The 20,688-nt window shown below is 36.2% G+C and overlaps 1 protein-coding gene across 3 annotated transcripts in view; it reads right to left on the bottom strand.

The window, feature by feature from the left end:
• hdac5 (histone deacetylase 5) overlaps window positions 1-20,688 on the bottom strand; it is a 216,657-nt gene that overhangs the window by 157,083 nt on the left and 38,886 nt on the right. For 2 of the 3 annotated variants that reach the window (XM_051936382.1, XM_051936385.1), the window contains exon 2: window positions 17,598-17,842. In XM_051936382.1, coding sequence (XP_051792342.1) covers window positions 17,598-17,619 — 22 coding nt within the window. In that variant the 5' untranslated portion in view covers window positions 17,620-17,842. The remainder of the gene's footprint in view (window positions 1-17,597; window positions 17,843-20,688) is intronic. The other variant, XM_051936384.1, reaches the window with a different exon arrangement.

Genomic DNA, 20,688 nt, shown 5'->3' with positions numbered 1-20,688 from the left:
GCCCAAATCAGATTTGGAGACTAAAATCCATTCCCTTTGTACTGCACAAAGTAACACTGCATACACATTCGTGGAAAGCGCCTTCACAGAACGCAGGACTATATCCACATATGGTTTCACTTACAGTACAGTATGCTGTATAATTGCCAACAGCTCCAGGAAAGAATTGCATCTCAGTACATCACTGAAAGCCACATAAAAAAGAAAGCATATATGTAATTGTGTGCCAATGCATTTTTAATTATTACATCATACTCATTGCTTTGAATTTCATGAATCCAAGTGATTTACAGAGTCCTCACTGACTATGTATTTAAGAAGTTAATTTAACTCTAACAATGTTTCTTGCTCTTTAGAGAAGATGGATTCTAAGACCACATTGATCCATTTGGTTCACTCAATATGAACAGACTGTCAAAATCATCTTTTTTCCCCCTTAACACTGCCCAGCACAAACAAGAGAGAGCACAAAAACATTTGTTGATTTTACGGTTATTCCAGAAACACAACTTAAGCAAACAAACCAGAATATGATGTGACAACTACTACAACGATGAAGAGGCATTCTAACAAGCCCCCCAAGCTTTTGAATAACTTGTGTTATTTATAGGCAGATGTACTTTGTCACTGACGTAGGCAAAGATTTATTTTTAAGCATGAGGAGCGGGTAAAAGGCCAGGGCTTGTTTTCCATGGTTGAACTCTCCCAGTGAATGTCAAGGACTCTGCCACAGGGAGGAAAAAAAATATATATTTATATACAAAAAAAAATCTTATATATGTATATGTTTTTATATATATATATATATATATATATATATATATATATATATATATATATATATATACATGTGTGTGTGTGTGTGTGTGTAAAATAAAATCACACAATTTTTTTGGAGTAATGTGTGATTCAAATTTGTTTAGTAAATGTTCACAAGCAAAGCAAAAGCAAACCAGGGTTTTCAAGACTTGCTGTGCTCAGTTGTTTCATTCTTAGTGGCCTACTAGCTAAAGTGAGCCACTTTCTGTCTGGTAAACTTTTTACATGCAAGCCTGAAAAAAAAATGCTGTTAAATTCAATGTTATTACACAAAGCAATGCCACCCCATTCATGACTTCCTCAAGTCCATCACTGCTTCAGTTTTATACAGCAGCCCCGGTACCCTATTATACCTAACTGTAAAAGCAAATGTTGAACAGGCCAATTAGAAACAGCATTACTACTAAATGTCAGGTTCAAGAAAACATAGATGAGCTCTTATGACTTATAAAGAGAGATATACTAAACCAGTCTTCTTGGTGTGCAGACCCACTTAGAGCTTCACAGAAAATGTCATAAAACTGCAAGCTATGAAAAAGATGAAATTGTTCTGACAAACTTGTGACAAGAGTAAAATGCCTTATCAAGATTTCTGCAAGGTAGGCTTCCTATCACAGTATTACCTTTAAGAATCGTCAAGGAAAGGGACCATCACCCTACACCCACTCACTCATGCATGCATGCACCCATATATTGCAAGACACATAGCATTTCACTTTCTAAAAATAGAAAGAAGAAATGACTCATGCTCTCTTCAACCTCAATAGCAATTTTATGTCCTGACAGGTAACAAGTTTTTTCTTTTTAATAAATAATCCAGGATCTCAGCCATCACCAGTAGATAAAAAAGGATGTTTGCTTGCTTTATTAAAGGGCAAAGTATGATCATGCCAGGAGGGATATACCATTGAATCCAGGGACAGCACATAATTAAGCTACAGTCCTGATGCATCATGGAAAAGAAAAAAAATGGTTAAAGCAATGGCTAGATTTTTTTTAATCAACCAATATCACTGTTAACAAAATTGACTTCTCCTTTGATGTTTTTGAAATTAGCTTTGGGCACCGAAAAATAAACATTCTAAATATGAAGGTACTCAGGTACATTTTTAATCTTAGTCCTGAAGAAACTTCAAACATGTCTAATCGTGGGTACAGTGATAGACAAGAGTTTGACACATCCCAAATCCACAAAGTCTAAAATTAACAATGGGCATCCTGGCCAGATTAGTGCTCCCGCCTAGAGGGACAGCTCCTTATTGGGCCCACGTGTCCAAGTTAATATCATCATTTAAGAGACTAAAAGATGCAAATTTTCATAACGTGTCAATTCTATCCCTACGAAACTGTGTTACCTTGACTAAGTATCCCAAATTTAAAAAAAAACCCATAACACAATAATAAAATAGCAACCATTTTAAGTCAACTTGTAAAATTTGAATTTTACAAGTTCTTGTAAAGCAGCTTAGCATAACATTCACTGTGCAAACCTGCTGGGCAAGGTTTGTCTTTATCCACACAGCAAGGTTACTTGCTCAATTTTAGTGCAAAATGTAGAAACCATTATTCTTCATTAGCATCCACTAGCTCCACTTTGTCCTTGTCGAAGATCTGATTCTAAGATAGCAGTTGTAATCAAACTTCCCTTTATAATCTGTAATACTTCTCATATGGAACCTCTTACTTCCTTCCTACTACCTTTTTTGATTTAGATTATACTTCAAAATGTCAGTTTAATTAATATAAATGCTATTACTAAAATGTTAAAGCAATTTTCAAAACAAATCTTTCCTAAGTTACATTTTTTCATCACTTTGCTCACTTAATTTTACATTGAGATTTTTTAATATACCATAGTTGAAATCATAAGCACAAATCATGGATGGCATGGTAGTGCAGTGGCTATGACTACTACCTAATAGTTTCAGCTACTCTGCTGTGTCTGCATAAAATTACACTTCCAAAAAGAATGCTGATATTACTGTAGATATGGCTGTTACTTTCATCCGGGATGCGACCAATAGGTTTAGGTTACAGGACAACTGTTTGCATACATTTCTGAGGCAAGAATTAAAATAGTAATCTTGTGATTTAAAGTCAAATACCATAGCTACAAGATGTATACCACTTATAATAAAACCAACACTATGCACAAACACTGTATAATATATATATATTATATATACACAGTGCATCCAGAAAGTATTCACAGCGCATCACTTTTTCCACATTTTGTTATGTTACAGCCTTATTCCACAATGGATTAAATTAATTTTTTCCTCATAATTCTGCACACAACACCCCATAATGACAACGTGAAAAAAGTTTACTTGAGGTTTTTGCAAATTTATTAAAAATGAAAAAACTGAGAAATCCCATGTACATAAGTATTCACAGCCTTTGTTCAATACTTTGTCGATGCACCTTTGGCAGCAATAACAGCCTCAAGTCTTTTTGAATATGATGCCACTAGATTGGCACACCTATCCTTGGCCAGTTTCGCCCATTCATCTTTGCAGCACCTCTCAAGCTCCATCAGGTTGGATGGGAAGCGTCGGTGCACAGCCATTTTAAGATCTCTCCAGAGATGTTCAATCGGATTCAAGTCTGGGCTCTGGCTGGGCCACTCAAGGACATTCACAGAGATGTCCTGAAGCAACTCCTTTGATATCTTGGCTGTGTGCTTAGGGTCGTTGTCCTGCTGAAAGATGAACTGTCGCCCCAGTCTGAGGTCAAGAGCGCTCTGGAGTAGGTTTTCATCCAGGATGTCTCTGTACATTGCTGCAGTCATATTTCCCTTTATCCTGACTAGTCTCCCAGTTCCTGCCGCTGAAAAACACCCCCACAGCATGATGCTGCCACCACCATGCTTCACTACAGGGATGGTGCCAGGTTTCCTCCAAACGTGAAGTCTGGCATTCACACCAAAGAGTTCAATCTTTGTCTCATCAGACCAGAGAATTTTCTTTCTCATGGTCTGAGAGTCCTTCAGGTGCCTTTTGGCAAACTCCAGGCGGGCTGCCATGTGCCTTTTACTAAGGAGTGGCTTCCGTCTGGCCAGTCTACCATACAGGCCTGATTGGTGGATTGCTGCAGAGATGGTTGTCCTTCTGGAAGGTTCTCCTCTCTCCACATAGGACCTCTGGAGCTCTGACAGAGTAACCATGGGGTTCTTGGTCACTTCCCTGACTAAGGCCCTTCTCCCCCGATCGCTCAATTTAGATGGCCGGCCAGCTCTAGGAAGAGTCCTAGTGGTTTCGAACTTCTTCCACTTACGGATGATGGAGGCCACTGTGCTCATTGGGACCTTCAAAGCAGCAGAAATTTTTCTGTAACCTTCCCCAGATTTGTGCCTCGAGACAATCCTGTCTCGGAGGTCTACAGACAATTCCTTTGACTTCATGCTTGGTTTGTGCTCTGACATGAACTGTCAACTGTGGGACCTTATATAGACAGGTGTGTGCCTTTCCAAATCATGTCCAACCAACTGAATTTACCACAGGTGGACTCCAATTAAGCAGCAGAAACATCTCAAGGATGATCAGGGGAAACAGGATGCACCTGAGCTCAATTTCAAGCTTCATGGCAAAGGCTGTGAATACTTATGTACATGTGCTTTCTCAATTTTTTCATTTTTAAGAAATTTGCAAAAATCTCAAGTAAACTTTTTTCACGTTGTCATTATGGGGTGTTGTGTGTAGAATTCTGAGGACAAAAATGAATTTAATCCATTTTGGAATAAGGCTGTAACATAACAAAATGTGGAAAAAGTGATGCGCTGTGAATACTTTCCGGATGCACTGTGTGTGTATATATATATATATATATATATATATATATATATATATATATATAAATAAAATTAAATAAATTAATAGCAAATAAATAAATAAAAAGGTTGGTGATATGGTTTGCATATTTATAGCAAGAAGTCTTAAAATATCTTAAAACAGTCTTTTATTCCCCAGCTTTCAACACCTACCAGGTGTTAGCAGATGAAAATGATTAAACATACAGGAACAAAGGTAATATATAGCAAATGAGGAAGGGGGGATATGTGAGTATGGTGAGTGGGTGGATGAGTAAGGTGGGGTTCAGAGGATGGTATGTGTTTAAAGCTGAAGAAGTATCTGTTTTCTAAAAGCAGAAAATAAATCTACTACTGCTTCCTAGACATCAATGCAAGAAAATGAAAAAAATAGTTGTATAAAGAATCAAGCAGAATATGTCAATGAGCAGAAAGAAAACACAATACAAAATTAATTTCATATGTATAGGCAGTTATTAACATGAACTTACATAAACAAGCAATTTACTTAGATTACATTTTTCCGATTATGTTATGTAATGTGCCTACCTTAAACATTCCCATTAAAAAGTTGGTTAGTGAACGACTGCTCATTGCAGGAACCACAAGCTGTTATTGTATTACAGCTATCTAATGTCCTTAATATTGTTTTTCCTGAAAGAAGACTTTCTACTACCACCTTCTTAAGCTGGAGATACTGTAAATTATGAAACACTGAATCTCTTCTAGGAAAACCATTGGTATATGGTGAAAGGATCAGAGAATATTTTGGCAAGAGACATTCAAACATGCAGGTTTAAAGTTGGGGTGGTGGAGCAGTGCAGATTTATGTGAGATAAAGAGAATCTCGTAACTCTGCAACACTTAAGAAAACAAAAATGCAAAGGATTGATGAACATGTTTTAAAAGTTTTTAGATATCAGCAATGTTGATTTCTACACCTGGGAACACACCATGCGTAGGCTATTTGTCATATGTAAGGCAGCATCTAGTTTTCTAAACCTTTTGCTTTTAAATTTTGTAGCATCCTCCAGAATTAACGTTTCTCTATATATGAGAATGAAAATGTACCAGCTATTTTCTTATCTAACAAATACAACAGAAACTGTGGATGAGCGAGTACCATTGATAAAAACATTCAGTGCTTTCACAAAAGAAAGTTAGTAGTTCATGCTAGGTTGGTGAGTGGGAGTGTGTATATACACATTGTTCATCTGCTTGCTGCATTCACTTTGAATTTCCACCACTGTATTTGAGACAGTCAAGTTTCATTCAGAAATTTAGAAGGGTTTCTCTGGTACTTGTGATCAATTTGCAGTAGGCTTTAGCGTTGTTCTATTCTAAAAACAAGAAACTTCCGTGGACAGAAGAGCTAATGCACAGCTTGCAGGCCGCCTTCCATAACAAGTGACTCTGAAAACACCCTGCCAAATTGAAATTGTTCTTTCTTAGATGATATCACATATGCAGAGCTGACACTATGAAGATATTATAGCTGGTGACGGAAACACCTTTTGGACACATTATGTAAAATATAACTGCAAATATGTTCAAGATGATGAGCAAATAGACGACTAAACAAACATATTTAAACTTTAGTCTAAATAAGTTTAACTTCTTTTTCAGTGTTATTCAGTGTAATTTTTCATCTGATCCACACAGACAAGATGGCACCATGCCCTTGGGTCATGTATAGTGTACTAGTCCTAGTTATCATTCCATGTAATTGATTTCTCAATGATTTGGCAGACAATCTAGATATGATTGCTAGTGTAGCCAATGCAAAAATTAACAATGCATTAAAATAATCTCTCAAAACCAGAAATTGTAAATAAACAGTAAAAATATATTCCTTTTGCACTTAGAATAAAAATGATGAAAACTGTAAATTAGCATATGGAAAGACTATGTTAAACTAAGTTTAACATTTAAAACTTTGTTTTTACCATGATAAACAGCTATGGGTGGCAGGCATCCAAACTCATTTAGTTTTTCATTATTATGCACGTTAGGACTTAAAGATTTTAAAAATTAAAATCAAGAGAGCGAAGTACCATGTAAACTAGCAAACTACACCAAGTCCTATTGTTGTCTGTTCAGCAACCCAAATATGAAATTGTATACAGTATGCACATACTGAAAATGTAGGTGGTGTTCTTTTCATGCGTCTTGTCCACAGGGAACCTCCAGTTCATTCCATTTTCAAGATGGACACATCCGAGTGCCACTAATACATATTTTTTAAATATGCTTATTAGACCACAGAACCATTGCTAAAATACGAAAATAAGAATTTTCAAGCAATCAATTAGTAAAAAGTAAATAATCTTTACATATAAAATATGGACTTTTTTGCAGCAAGCACCTAATAAAAATTTATGTTTGCAGCAAGCACCTAATAAAAATTTATGTTCCCAGCAATACACCATAGCAAATTTAAACTAATAACATCCACCAAGTCGTACCTCTCCATTCAACAGGTTGTAAGAGTATGACTGTGTTTAGTCAGCATGTTCTACCAGGGTCAGCATGGATATATCTCAAGGCACCAAGGGTTTTCCTCTTATATTTCACAAGCTTTTACTTTGCAACTTAAAATTGGCCCCACACTGGTTAAGGTGCATGCCAAGGAACTGACCTTATTCTAGAACTGGTGATGCTGAGTTTGACTCCACCTTCAAGATTCTGATCTAATTAATATGAGTAGAATCAATAATGGATGGGTTGATGAATGTATTTGGAAGAGCCATTACCTCTTCAAAGAATTACAGTTTTAAAAGAACTAGCCTCTAGATTATGATAAATGGAAGGTATGTGGGTAACAAAATTTATCTTGTGCTTGATGAAAAATAAGGTACTACATTCAGGATACCTAAACATTATATTTAAACACACAATGAATCAAGGTCTGAAACTTGAAAGTATACCTAACTGTATGAGAAGAACATAGAAGTTGTGGTGGACTTCTCATTATCAAAAGCCTGACATTGTTCAAAAGCCACTATGGAAGGTTATGTTATATGGCACAATGTATAAAGTAGTTGTGAAAAAAGATTATGCTTAAGTTACATAACACACTGGTGAGGCCTCATCTGGAGTACTGTGTGCAGTTCTAATCTCCAGGCTACAAAAGCCCAGAGAAGAGCAACATGGCGGATTCCATGACTGCAGGGATATGAGTTATGACTCAAGTTTTTAAAATTATGAATATTATGGATCCAGGCTATTTCTTTAAAATGAGTTCAACAAGAACAAAGGACACAATTAGGAATTTAAGAGTAAATTTCGCACAAATATTCAAAGGTTTTTCTGTACACAGAGAAGCACATGGAATAAATTACCAAGTAGTGTGGTAGACTTCAGGGACAGGAAAAACTCATCTTGATGTTATTTTGGAGATATTAGGGGGATAGAATTAGTGAACGTTCTTGGGTTGAATGATCTGTTCTCACCAATTTTTCTAAAGTTCTAGTAAATTACACACTAATGTATCATTTTTTACCCACATTAAATGATGAAACTCAGCATTGTGGCAAATGGATTCATCATAACAGTTACAAACATTATGTGTTACACCATAAGCCATTTTAAGTGTGGTGCTTGAATGCTTGGTAGTTTTCCTCAAAAAGCTTATTTCTGAAGTGACAAAAATATAGTGTTTAAATATCTTATGGATTAATTCCTCAAATTTTCTTTAGCATTTTAAAGGCTAACTTCAGATGGGAAAAATCAACTTATTGTTGTCTTTGAGACAACAAATAAGCAGATTCTGTCATCTGACAAATGTGTGAATTCCAGATAACATGTATGTATTGGAAGCAGTACATTAATATGCAATTATTTCTTAATTCCATTGTCAATTTGGAATTACTTCCATAATAATAATAATAATAATAATAATAATAATTCATTACATTTCTTTAGCGCTTTTCTCAGTACTCAAAGCGCTATCCACACAGGGAGGAACTGGGACGCAAACCCACAACCTTCCACAGTCTCCTTACTGCAAAGCAGCAGCACTACCACTGCGCCACCTGTGAGGACATAGCCGGAGAGGAGGGGGGGGGGGGGAGGTTTGGGGGGGGGGGGGGGAATCAAAATTTGACTTGAAGACAGCTGGTAACAGAAGAAAGCTAACCAAAAACAAATCCCCTGTTTACATTAGATCAGCATTTGACCATAGTGCTGTTACACAGCCTACACCGTACTGCAGAGCCATGTCTGTACAAAGGTCTAACACAATTGGTTTCAAAATGGTTTATAATTTTGTAACAGCCATGTAAATTCATTTGCTTCAGGCAATTTTATAACCAATCAAGCCATGACGCAGCATTCAACACAAGTCAGGAAAAGCTCCCATTGAAAGGCAAAAGATTTCTTCCTTTGCTATCCCAGGCCTCTGTCTCTGGCACTCAAAAACAAACTGCTGTCTAGAGTAATGCCGTCCTACTGCTTTTAATTCCCTTAGCCTGTCAGCATCAGCAGGGAGCATTACAGTTCCATCTATTTCTGTCACTGAAAACTTAGATTCACAGCTCTTATAAAGCACGCACGATGGAAAGAGGGTGCTGCCAAAAGTAAAGAAAAAACACAGAAACTGTTCTGGCTAATTTATGTTTCTTCCATACTATCACTGCTTAGTCTCTTAAGTCACTGTACTGGTAAATTCGCATTTTTCTTCATTTTTTAGTTATCCAGGCCCTATTATTTTAAGTTCTACAGCACAATAAATGAATAAACAAATAAATAAAAGTTGAAAGGGGTGATAGAGGCCTGAGACACAGTGGAACAAATGTGTCAACATAACATCTTTTTGTACATCTTTGCAAAACATGCTTCTAAGTAACAAAGGCATATTTTAAGCTAAATTTTGCACTATGAACCTACAGCCTTAAGCAATATAATAAAGTGGCAATATAGGCTTTTAGTTAGCTGGAACAAACAGCAAAGCTTTCCTGATTTGTAATGAACCACATTCTCGTCTTCCCCCGCAAATGCAGAATTTGATTAAGTAGAAGTAAAAATGAATGGATGGAGCCATTAACTTACATAACTTATGTAACACACTAGATTAGGAATATCAAGGGACATTAAAGAACTCTGTGGCTGCCACCTTGAGGACTTAGATGTCTAATACAGAACCAGCACTGGCTTCCCATAACATTGCAAACTATAACTTAAATTGTTTAGTCAATGATGTGATCAAAAAATTTGTAATGGAAGCAAAAAGCAAAGTGCTGCCTGAAGCATTTTCCCCACTTTAAATAGAGAATGGCACTAGATAACTGAAAAATGGTAAATTATCATATCATTTAATAAGCAAATCAATTTATCTTGCTTTTATCACATTATCAGAATAAGCCAAAAGTTAATACCAAACATTTAGATACAAGACTAAAACCATAATCTATTTCAGGTTAGGTTTAATGTTAATACTATACAGAAGGAAACCAACTTCAGGTAATTTTCCTACAGCTGCACTATTCTAGGAAGTTTAAAATTATACTGAAACATGCTGAACAATAATGAAAAAACACACACAAAATACATATCCCAGAGTCTTCATGCACCAAACATTATATATGCATACATCCTTGGCTTTCTTGACTACAATGGCCACTTGACAAAATGATTTTCATAAAACTTATTAACATACAATTAAGTACCTATGTAATATTTATTCAGAGGTTAAATACAACCTGCCCTAAATCCACCAAAGGCTCTGTCCACTGCCTAACCTGGTCTATATACAGCGATATGACAACAGAATATTGGCTAAGGTTCAGGCTAGATTGCAACCAATATAACATTAGAAATTTGGCACTTCCTTTATGCTTACATACCCTGGGGCAATGGAGTAAAAATTTCAGTATACAAAAAGAAACATGAATTTGATACAAAACGTTAATTCAAAAAAAAAAAAAAATTTTCACTACCCACTGTATATAAATATTGAATTTTGTTTTACATGCCATAAGATCTGGGACTTTTGCTTATGGGATATTTCCTCATGCATTAATGGTAAATGAATACAAAACAGCTGTAAGTGCATAGTGCTGGATTTAGTCTTGTCTTTTCAGTTTGCTGTCAGCTTTTAAAATCAGTACAACTAAAGCCACACATAGACTGCAAAACAGTCCATGAATGACACTATAGTGTAGAAACTGTGTACAGTAAAAGTATATATAAAAAAAAAAAAATAGTTGTGAACATAGTGCCAATTGATGAAAACCAGGAAAACAATAGAAAACAGCAGCAGTTAATTGCAAGAAAATTATTGTCACGGTTGGGGAAAAACCTTAAGCATCTCCAAAAGCAGGGGGAAAATATGTTCTACTCTTTATAGTAAACTTCAAAAAGCAAATTACAACCTGCACACTGCAGGATTCAAAAAGAAGAAAAAAAAAGAAAATTCACACCAGGATCATTATTGTAACACCCGATTAAAAGTTGTTACTAAAATAGTGAAAAAAAGACATTTTAATCCTAGAACAAAATGTTAAATACAGATGTCAGAAAGGTAGACGTTAAGCAGGTTTAGTTTTCTGGAAGAAAATAATCACAAATAGCCCAAAGCGTTCCATTTCGTCTGTGTATTATGGCGGAGGGATAGGTATGACACCTCTAGATTGGACTCAATTGTCATTAATGAGTGAAGTAGTGGAAAAACTTCATAAGTGGATTGAAACATCTTGTCAGCCAATGTGTAAGAAAACCTCCTTGGGCTCATTTGACCACTGTTTCATAATGCAGCAAGACAATAGACAAGACACACTGCTGATGAAGCCAGGGGAATTAACAGCAGATAAAAGAGGCACGTGTTAAAATGGCACAAACCAAATCCAACTGAAAATGGACTTAGCAAACTCTTGTTAAAACATCCACAATCAGTACATTAAGAGCACAGTAAAGTTAAAGAGTTACAAGTTTGATTTAAGATTAAGTAGAAAGGACATGCAAACAAGGTCTGTGTTTCATACTACTAATTTACTTTTACTCCACTTGTCTCATTATTTGCTCATCCCAAAATAGAGGAAAAGAGGTGGGGGATGGAGTACAATAAATTATCCAACCTTATATATGTGTATACTTAAAAGTTATTCTTGGATAATTTAAATCTTCAAATATGAATTTACTGAACAGGAATTTCGAACTCCGTCGTCCACTACCTGTAAAGGCACCCAACCCTTAGACTCACGTGCTAAAGACGTTTTATGAATTTTCTGGCTTGGAAAACATTGGAACGCTCACACTACTACATATATTTATAATGAGTGTTCTCCACTTAATACTAAAGATAATTATAATAAGCAATTTGCACAGAAGCATTTTATACTACAAAATCATTTCAGCAAAATTCTTCAAATGTAGATAACACTTTTCATAAGAGTTTACAAAATTAATGACACCTTCTCAATAGTCATGCTCTGATTGAGATCGGCTATTTTCACCCCACATAATTTGATCAGTAATCAGAAAATTGGCACTTTTTCTTCAGAATCTTCTTTTCTAAGATTTACGGTAAATTTATTTGTAGCGCTCCTTTAAACCATGTATTATGGTACTTAAGGAATAGCATGGGTAATTTTGCTGTGGAATTTCCTGTAAATGGAGAACAACAAGGCTTTAGGAAAGAGTGAAGGCAGGAATATTGGCTTTTACATTAAAGAAAGTCGAGTAATAAACTGAGAATACAGAATCTGAGGAGTTCTCCTGTGCATGAACGGAAACTGCAGAATATAAGAAAAAGGTGCATCTTCAACAGAAATTAAAAGAGAATGAGTTCAGATCTTTTCATTTTGTCCTGTAATTAAAGCATACACTCCATGTCTGAGTATAGATGGTGAGCGAGTGTGTTTCCTACAGCAGCTCACATTTTTAATTACAAAAAGAACAGATAAAGAATTTGCCCTCATTGTTTAGTCAACAATAAGACTTAAGAGCCAAATATGCCAATTTTACATGTAAAAACATTGTATCTTCTTGATAACTATGTAACAAGCCACAATTCCAATAAAAAAATTTTATTTTCATTTATGGCATGTGTATTATGGATACAATTTTGTACATGTTTTGTTAGTTTCAAACAAAGCAGGTTAAGGGGATTTTATTTTTACTTTTTTGATAGTTACTAAAAAAAAGGTAGTCTGCAGTTTAATTGTAAAAATACTACAACATAGACCAAACGAATTTCACATGGCTGGTTACGCATGAGTTCAGTTATATACTGTATATAAAAAATACATACATATGGAATAAAGAAAACAAATAGGAATCAGCTTCATGTCAACCACCACCACCACCTGCACAGTCACAAAGACTCAGCAAAGACTTTTTTTTTTCCCTGAGGAGGCTAAAGAGCTTTGGTGTAGTAACCAAAACATTAGTGAACTTATAGCTGGATCACAAACACCTCCAAAAAACTTTCCATACAGCTTCTAAAATCATTGAAGCTAAACACCTCAGCGTCATGCCATCTACTCTACCAGGTGTCAGAGGAGAACTGAAGCTATGTATTATCTCCTAGTGACAGCCATTCAGCTCATGCCGTGTTTTCACCTCTGCCTTCTGAGAAGCGCTGTCAGAGCCTCACCACTTTCTCCAAACCCCTCAGAAATGGTTTCTTCCCCCAAGCCATAAGGTCACTGAACTCCCAAGTAACCTGATCCTACCTGCCCTGCACTGTGTACTGTACCCACCTGCTGGTTTATGTGTAATTGTACTGTGCATTACTTTTTTACTATTATATTATTTATTGTATTTATTTATGCATTTATCTTCAGCTAGTGTTATTTATTTACTGTATTATTGTATACATCACCACAAGTGTGACACAAGAATTTCACTATGTTTTTGCAGCGTATGTGATAATAAAGATCTTTCTAAGAACAAATTCTAGAAGCATGAAATCGGTAATCTGTTTAGGCCCTAACAAAATCCCTAAGGTTGACAAAAGATCTTCAAAAAAAAAAAAAGAAAAATTCAAATGCGGATAGGCAGAAACTTTCTGTCGTTAATGAACATATTGTTTAATGATCCATGGTCAAGAAAAGAAAATGTACCAACTAATGAACTTCCTTTAGTTGCAATAACCTCAACTACACATTTACTGCAGCTGCTGGTCAGAATGTCTGTGTTTATCTTCCTTTGCCCCATATCTCATTACCAAACTGTTTTAGTCCTTTTCTACTTCCTGAGAGTCCACAGAGTCCTGAGAGTGCACGAATGGCTTGCTTCAGATCATGCCACAGCACTTTAGTGTGATTAAAGTCAGGTCTCTTTTGTTGGCGATTCTAAAATGTATGATTTTATGGAATTTAAAATAAGGTTTCTTTTTAAGATATGTTTATCATTGATTTTTGCTGTAATTAAAACCATTGTCAAACTGAAGATGACAAACTTCCTCTGTAGCACCTTTGGTACCTGCCTGAAGGTCCTTGGTCGTCATGATGCTCCCTCTAACATGATTCACAGTTGGAATTAGGTTTTCTAGGTGGTATGCAATATTTTGTTTTCTGAGAAAAATATCACTGTGCAGTTTTACCCAAATATACATTGTGTGTGCAGTACTATAGATGATCCAGGTGGTCTTCAGCAAACTTGAAATGGACAGCTTTGTTTGTTTGTTTTTATGGCCCACTTGAACAACACTCTTAACAGTTTGTATTTTTTATTTATTTATAATGTTATCTAAGAGAAATTGCATTTCCTTAACAGTCACAGTTAGTATTCTTAATTCTTGCACTGCTTTTTGCACTATACCCACTAGAGTCACAGTGGTACTGAATTTCTTACATTTGTTCTCTCACTCTCTCTTCAATGCTTTTGAAGTTCTTTCAAGTTTTATAATATTCAGCAGGTCTTCTAAAATCACTTTGACTAATATATTGTGGCTCAACAGATTTCAGTTGTGAACAGGAAAACAAAACTGCACTTTTTCCATAACAGGACAGGCCACCTCTGTCTGAGCCTCACAACCACAAGTGTTAACCACCGATTACTATGACTGACACCAACTACATTCTTTTCTAGATTATCATACAGTTTATTAATCTCTGACCTTATCATTAAATATTTAATGTATTCAATAAAGAGGACAATGTAATCTTTTGTATGTGCAATTTGATTAATGAAGTGTGTTTATTTTCATGAAGGAATAGAGAAACTTCCCAACAGATTCAATAAAAGTTCCTCTTAAACATTAAAAGATACAAAAATATTAGAGGCAGATTGAGAGTATTCAGTACAATGTATTCTGGGTCTTTAAAACATATCCTCCTGTTTTCTGGTTGCTCTAGGCTGCTCTAATGTGGTTATAATTGTCGTACCATTAACACCTGCTTGTGCGCCAATTAAGTCACTCCTACATTTCCTGGGTAAAAATTACATAATTTTTAGGAATCGATAGCTACAAGGTTAATTTGAATATGGAATATAAAGAAATTTAAGAAGGCCACATAAATAATAAAACTGCATAGGAAAAGGCTAAAAAAGAAAAAAAAAAAGTCAATGTGAACATTCAATAATCAACAAACGTAAGCTTCATAACATGACCCAGGCATCACCAACAAAATAAATGTCCATTTAAACTCTACATATGAAGAAAGAAACCTTTACCTAAATAGAATCATCTTAAAACGCACTATGGAGTTTGGCAAGTATCACAAAACCAAGACTGAATCTTTTATAAAAAGCAAAAAGAGCAACATGCAGCATAAACCAACTCATGACCCACACAGCATCATCACTACACTGAAGAATGAATAAAGCACACAATGAATATGATACAAATTTCAGCAAAGCAAAATTTCAGCACCTAAGATCTAAAATGGTGAGTATCATTCAGTCAACCAGACCTCATAGATGCCTGGTAAAAGGTGTCACATTCGCAAATATGAATACATGGGGTTTTATGCAAAGAGCAAATTTCAGTTTTTGACTTCATTTAATGTATTTGCTAACAAATACATTATTTTGTTTTTAAATTTCCTCTTGTTTAGCTTGTATATTTACAACAAAATACACATTTGGCTTAGTAACTGCACTATGGTTTTTAAAAGTAACAGGTGAATGTAATGTACTGCATAGAGCTAGTAAACATACAAGATGATGCCAGAGAGGGGTGAAATGTATTTTTTGGTTAAAGTACTAACTACATAAACACATTAATAAAAGTGACTTATAGTGCACAAAGTCCATTTTCTTGAGAGCAGTCACCAAAGCTTTTTAGGCTCCCAAGCAATCATGCTATTTCTGTTTTTGCAACTGAGAAGCACTATTTTATTGAAAGAAACAAGGACAAACTTTAGGTATCCAGTGTAATCACCTCCATAAGCAGTGTTGTGCTTGAACATGTTCAAAAGGGCACGTTCATTGAACAAGCTCATTTTTCTAAGAACAGTGAACTTAACGTAACGTTTTTGCAAGTGAAGAACTTGAACATGAGCTAAGTTCAGCTTAATGTGACATTCTGGATGTGGTTTAGGTCCACAGAATAAACATTCTGGCCTTACCCTATAATGTAGTGGAGTCAAATAAGCACAAATAGTAGATTTTTACGAATGTTTATTTCGTACGAATTTTTTGGCATTTTTTTGTATTCAGAAAAAATAATGCAAAATCAAATAGGCACTGTCTGTGTCTGCCTGCTTGCCTGCTTGTGCTTAAGCTGCACCCCCGCTGACACGAGCACGTGGTGAAGTTCCGCTTTCGCTTTTAGGAAAACCGTGTATTTCACAAGGCCACTTTATATTATTCCCTGTTGGATATGCAATATGTGACGCGAATTTTGACCGGCAGCGTAATAGGTTAGTTCATGTACACACTGGTTCCACGGTCACCATTTGTGTCACACAGTTGGAAATAGAGAGGTAATTTATATGTATACTTGCATCTATTTAATTTCTATTTTGACTGGGAGGATATTAGCATATATGGTTATACGTGTTTGTTGCTGGGTATAACAAAGTGTATTTAAATAAAAAAAAAGTTTTCATAATTATTGTATTTTATTCAAGAACACTGTAATAGCCTAATATAAGGCATGTAAAATTGAAAAAAGTAAACACATGGGTAATTTATTCTCACTCCTTAAAAAATACAAAATGAACTAGTTGAAAATTGAAATAGTGCACTAAGAACGTGAATTTATTCATTTTAATCTGTGTGAACTGAACTTTGAGCTCGTTCTTGTGTGATGTGAACTTACACAACACAACACCATAGGAAAAGAGATGCTGTTGATGTAAGCACAAAAGAGAGAGAGAAAAAAAACAAAACAAAGCAAAACATACAATTGGTGACTTTTGATACAAGTATTTACTAACATTTTCGTAAAAGTATGAAAGTTGAATGTTATGTACAATTGAACCAGCTCAGCTCTTAGTTCAAAGTAGGAGCCAGGTTTATTCTTCCAGCTCAATTAATCATCACACAGTGCCCTCTGTCACTTTGTGAACTGTGTTCAAAGTCATGGCAATAACCATTCTCTCAACATACGTACACTAAGCAAGACTTCCATCATGTTAAATGTACTTTGTCATGATGTTCTGCGCATTAAGACTTACCTTAATTTGTCAATATTAATTATAAAAGATCTGTGCTGTAGTCAAAGTAGAAGTAGCTGCATACATCATTGTGTTCATTAAATATGTATTATTTATGTTTATTCTGAAAAGTGCTTTACATCCAAAAGGTATGTTTTTTTAAAACTTAATGGCACAGTTGGATTAAAATAAATTGTGCATTGCAAAACAGTATTGCCCTCAGAATATAACATGACAAATGCAAAAATTCACACCATAACCAAAGGCTATCCAGAAACACTGAGCAATATTATGGTTTATGTCCCATGAATTTTTTTTCCTGTTTTCATAATAGCCTGGGCTTACTTTCATAACAGAGTGACAGGCAGTATTAACATATAAACAGATTTTTTCAATATTCACTAGTAGAACTGAAGAGATCTTACCTGGACTATTTTGGGAGTTCATGAATCAAATGGTTGCAATTGCTGCAGTTCTTCACCAGGCTGAGAAAAACAGGCTTCACTATAAGCCCCTCCACAGGCTTGTAACCAAGGGATAAGTAGTGCTTGTATTCATGGGGAAGGGAAAAAGGGGAAGGGAAAGGGGTTTGGGGAAGGGGAATGTGGACTAAAGGGGATCTTCTTCCTCTGACATTCTGTTACAGTGAAGGCATCAGTGGTGGGCTCTTCTGAAAAAGAAAAGCAATAGATATTAATGTTTGACCAAGCATTTTCTTCTTTTCAATTTGCAACAAAACAATTGCATACTTTACACAATCTTGAAGGATAACTCGATACACAACTTGCCAATAAAGAAAAAAAAAGGTTGCACTCCAAGACCATAACTCAAATTGCATAAAATAGGTATAACAGAGATCAGTATGGCAAGGCACGTAGAAGAGTATTTTCTTATGCGAATTACAATTTCCAGCACTCGAAGGCTACATGTCAGACACACAACTGTGGACCTTCTGGACGCATGTATGCTATTCCTCTTTCACACAACCATAAATGAGAGTGACTGTGTGACAGGCAGAGTCACTGATGTTTAATAAGGCACATTTTAGACCCATAAATATGACAGTTGGGCCATTTTGGAGAACACAGTTGCAGAAAGGATCTTCGAAAACACAACCATGGGAGAACTGGAAAACTATGATGTACTTTCTACATGGAGGCAGATAATAATGACTTGTTAATGTGGACCTCCATTCTAAAGTCTACCAGTCTTTAGCTGTAAGTCTGCTCCTCTAGTAGAACTCTTGGTTATATGCTAGTTAGCACAGGAAGACAAACAGACATCGTCAAATACAACACCTCCTAAATAGCAGCTGTTTTACTAGGCAGCACCTACAATCTTTGCTGCTAGTTACAAACAGTTGAAGCGTGTAATGTTGCAATGAGGAGATCTTTGCACCCATTTTGTTTTCCTTTCATGATGCATCTACATAATGCTGGTACACTTTCTTGACTACTTGTGCCCCAGGACAATCAGCACTATATAAATCATTCAATGACGCATTGCTGCATGCATTTTTGCAATACCAACTATGGAAGAAGGACACTTTTAGGCACTATTATCTTGGTCAGACATAAGTAATGGAGTATTAACACATCTGTTAACACACTACTATTAAAATATTTCTGAGTTTTGGAACTTCATTTTGTATAAGCAATTATCTATTACACATAAGGACCACTGTGAGATATGTACTAGGCCAATGTTTTAACTTTTTAAAATTATTTTTATACTGTATGGCATGCTTAATTTCCAGTCATATTATATAGTGCCCTCTATAATGTTTCGGAAAAAACAGACATTCTTCTTGATTTATCCCTCTGTTTCACCGTTTAACCTTACAAATCAACCAATTCAGATGTGATTAAAGTACACATTGCAGACTTTGATTTAAGGGTACTTGAACACATTTCAATCACACCATGTAGAAATGACACTTTTTCTACATGGTCCTTCCATTTTGAATATCAAAATGTAAGTGACTTAGTTGGTATTGTGTTCTCTGCGGACACTTTCATTAAGACGTAGATTTGCATTTGTTTTGAGAAAAAGCAAGGAAGCTGTAATGTCACCATGTCAGTAAACCCAATATTTCCTTTGAAGTTGGGTTGTCCAGCAAATAGATGAAGAATGCATCCCACTGTACTGGATTTTGAAATAGAAAGAAGCTGGGAGCAATCCAGACAGCTGAAAAACATCTTACATTTCTGATTACCAAAAAGTACATTATTAAGATTAAAACCAAGATGACTTTTGATAGATTAATAGTCACACATCACTACTTAAATGGCTTCCATTGAGAACTGTCATGACGCTGTCCATCCATTTGTCCATCTCCGTCACTTCCCCTCCTGTGTGTGCTCTGGTGGGAGAGCTGGCCAATTCAGGAAAGGTAGACCCGGGGACATGATGGGTTGATATCGCTGGTGATGTCTTGGCATTCTCTTTTTGTTGATGTGTCAATTGCTGTTTAAAGTGATAGACTAATTAATTTACTGACCGTCTCCAAAGTGCGCCGTTCTCAGCAAATTTGTGGAATGGAGCAGGACTTGAGAGAACTCTTCAAGTAGTCCTTAAAGCATTTTTGTTTTGGTCCACCTTGAATTCAGGATCCTTCTGTGAGTTCACCTTACAGGACCACCTGGGGAAGCCAAGACTCATAAATGTGGATAACATGCCCGGTCCATGGGTGGACAGAGTTGAGCGGCATGGCCTCAATGCTAGTTGATAAGCAGCGTTCCAGAATTTTAGTGTGTAAAGCCCCGTTCTCCCAAGTGATGCCCAGGATCTTCTGGAGGCAGCAGATGTGAAATGCTTCCTTTGTGTGGATTTGCTTGCAGTAGGGAGTTCAGAACTCGCATCCATAAAGGAGTGTTGATATACACTCCATGTGATATACCACAACTTTGGTTGCCATGCAGAGATTTCAGTTACAGAAGACATGCTTGCATTGGCAGCTGAATGGAATGGAGGCTAGTTAGAGGCAGTTCGCACTCTCCTCAGTCACAGAGGCATCACTAGATATTATGCTTCCAAGGTAGGAGAAGGACTGCATGTTCCCCAGTGTCTTGTTGCCAATCTTGATGTCCTCTGGAGGATTTATGTGCTGGAAGGCAGTCTGAAGGGTCAGTGTCTTAGAGGTGCCAATTTCCTAGCCCATCCTAAAACAGGCTGAGTGTACAGAGTCAACAGTCCTGTGAAGGTTTTTCAGGTGAAGAGCTATGCCAGCAACATCGTCAGCACACTGGAGCTCGTAAATTATTGTCAAGGAGGTTTTCAAGTGGGGTAACAATCTTCGGAGGTTGAACAAATTTCCATCCAGTCAGTACCACATCCTTACTCCATCAGTGGCATCCAATTCATTTCTGGAGAGAACAGTGACGGTGACAAGGTGAATGTTGAAAAGAACCGGAGCCAGGACACAGCCTTACTCGACACCAACAGTAATTTCGAAGGGAGCAGATATTTCCCCGCCAACAAGGACGTCCGCTTTCATTCAGTTATGGAAGAGACAGA

This window comes from Erpetoichthys calabaricus, chromosome 14 (genome assembly GCF_900747795.2).
Source record: "Erpetoichthys calabaricus chromosome 14, fErpCal1.3, whole genome shotgun sequence".
NCBI lineage: Eukaryota > Metazoa > Chordata > Cladistia > Polypteriformes > Polypteridae > Erpetoichthys > Erpetoichthys calabaricus.
Note: the sequence above shows the minus strand (reverse complement) of the source record. Positions and strands in the feature narration are given on the sequence as shown.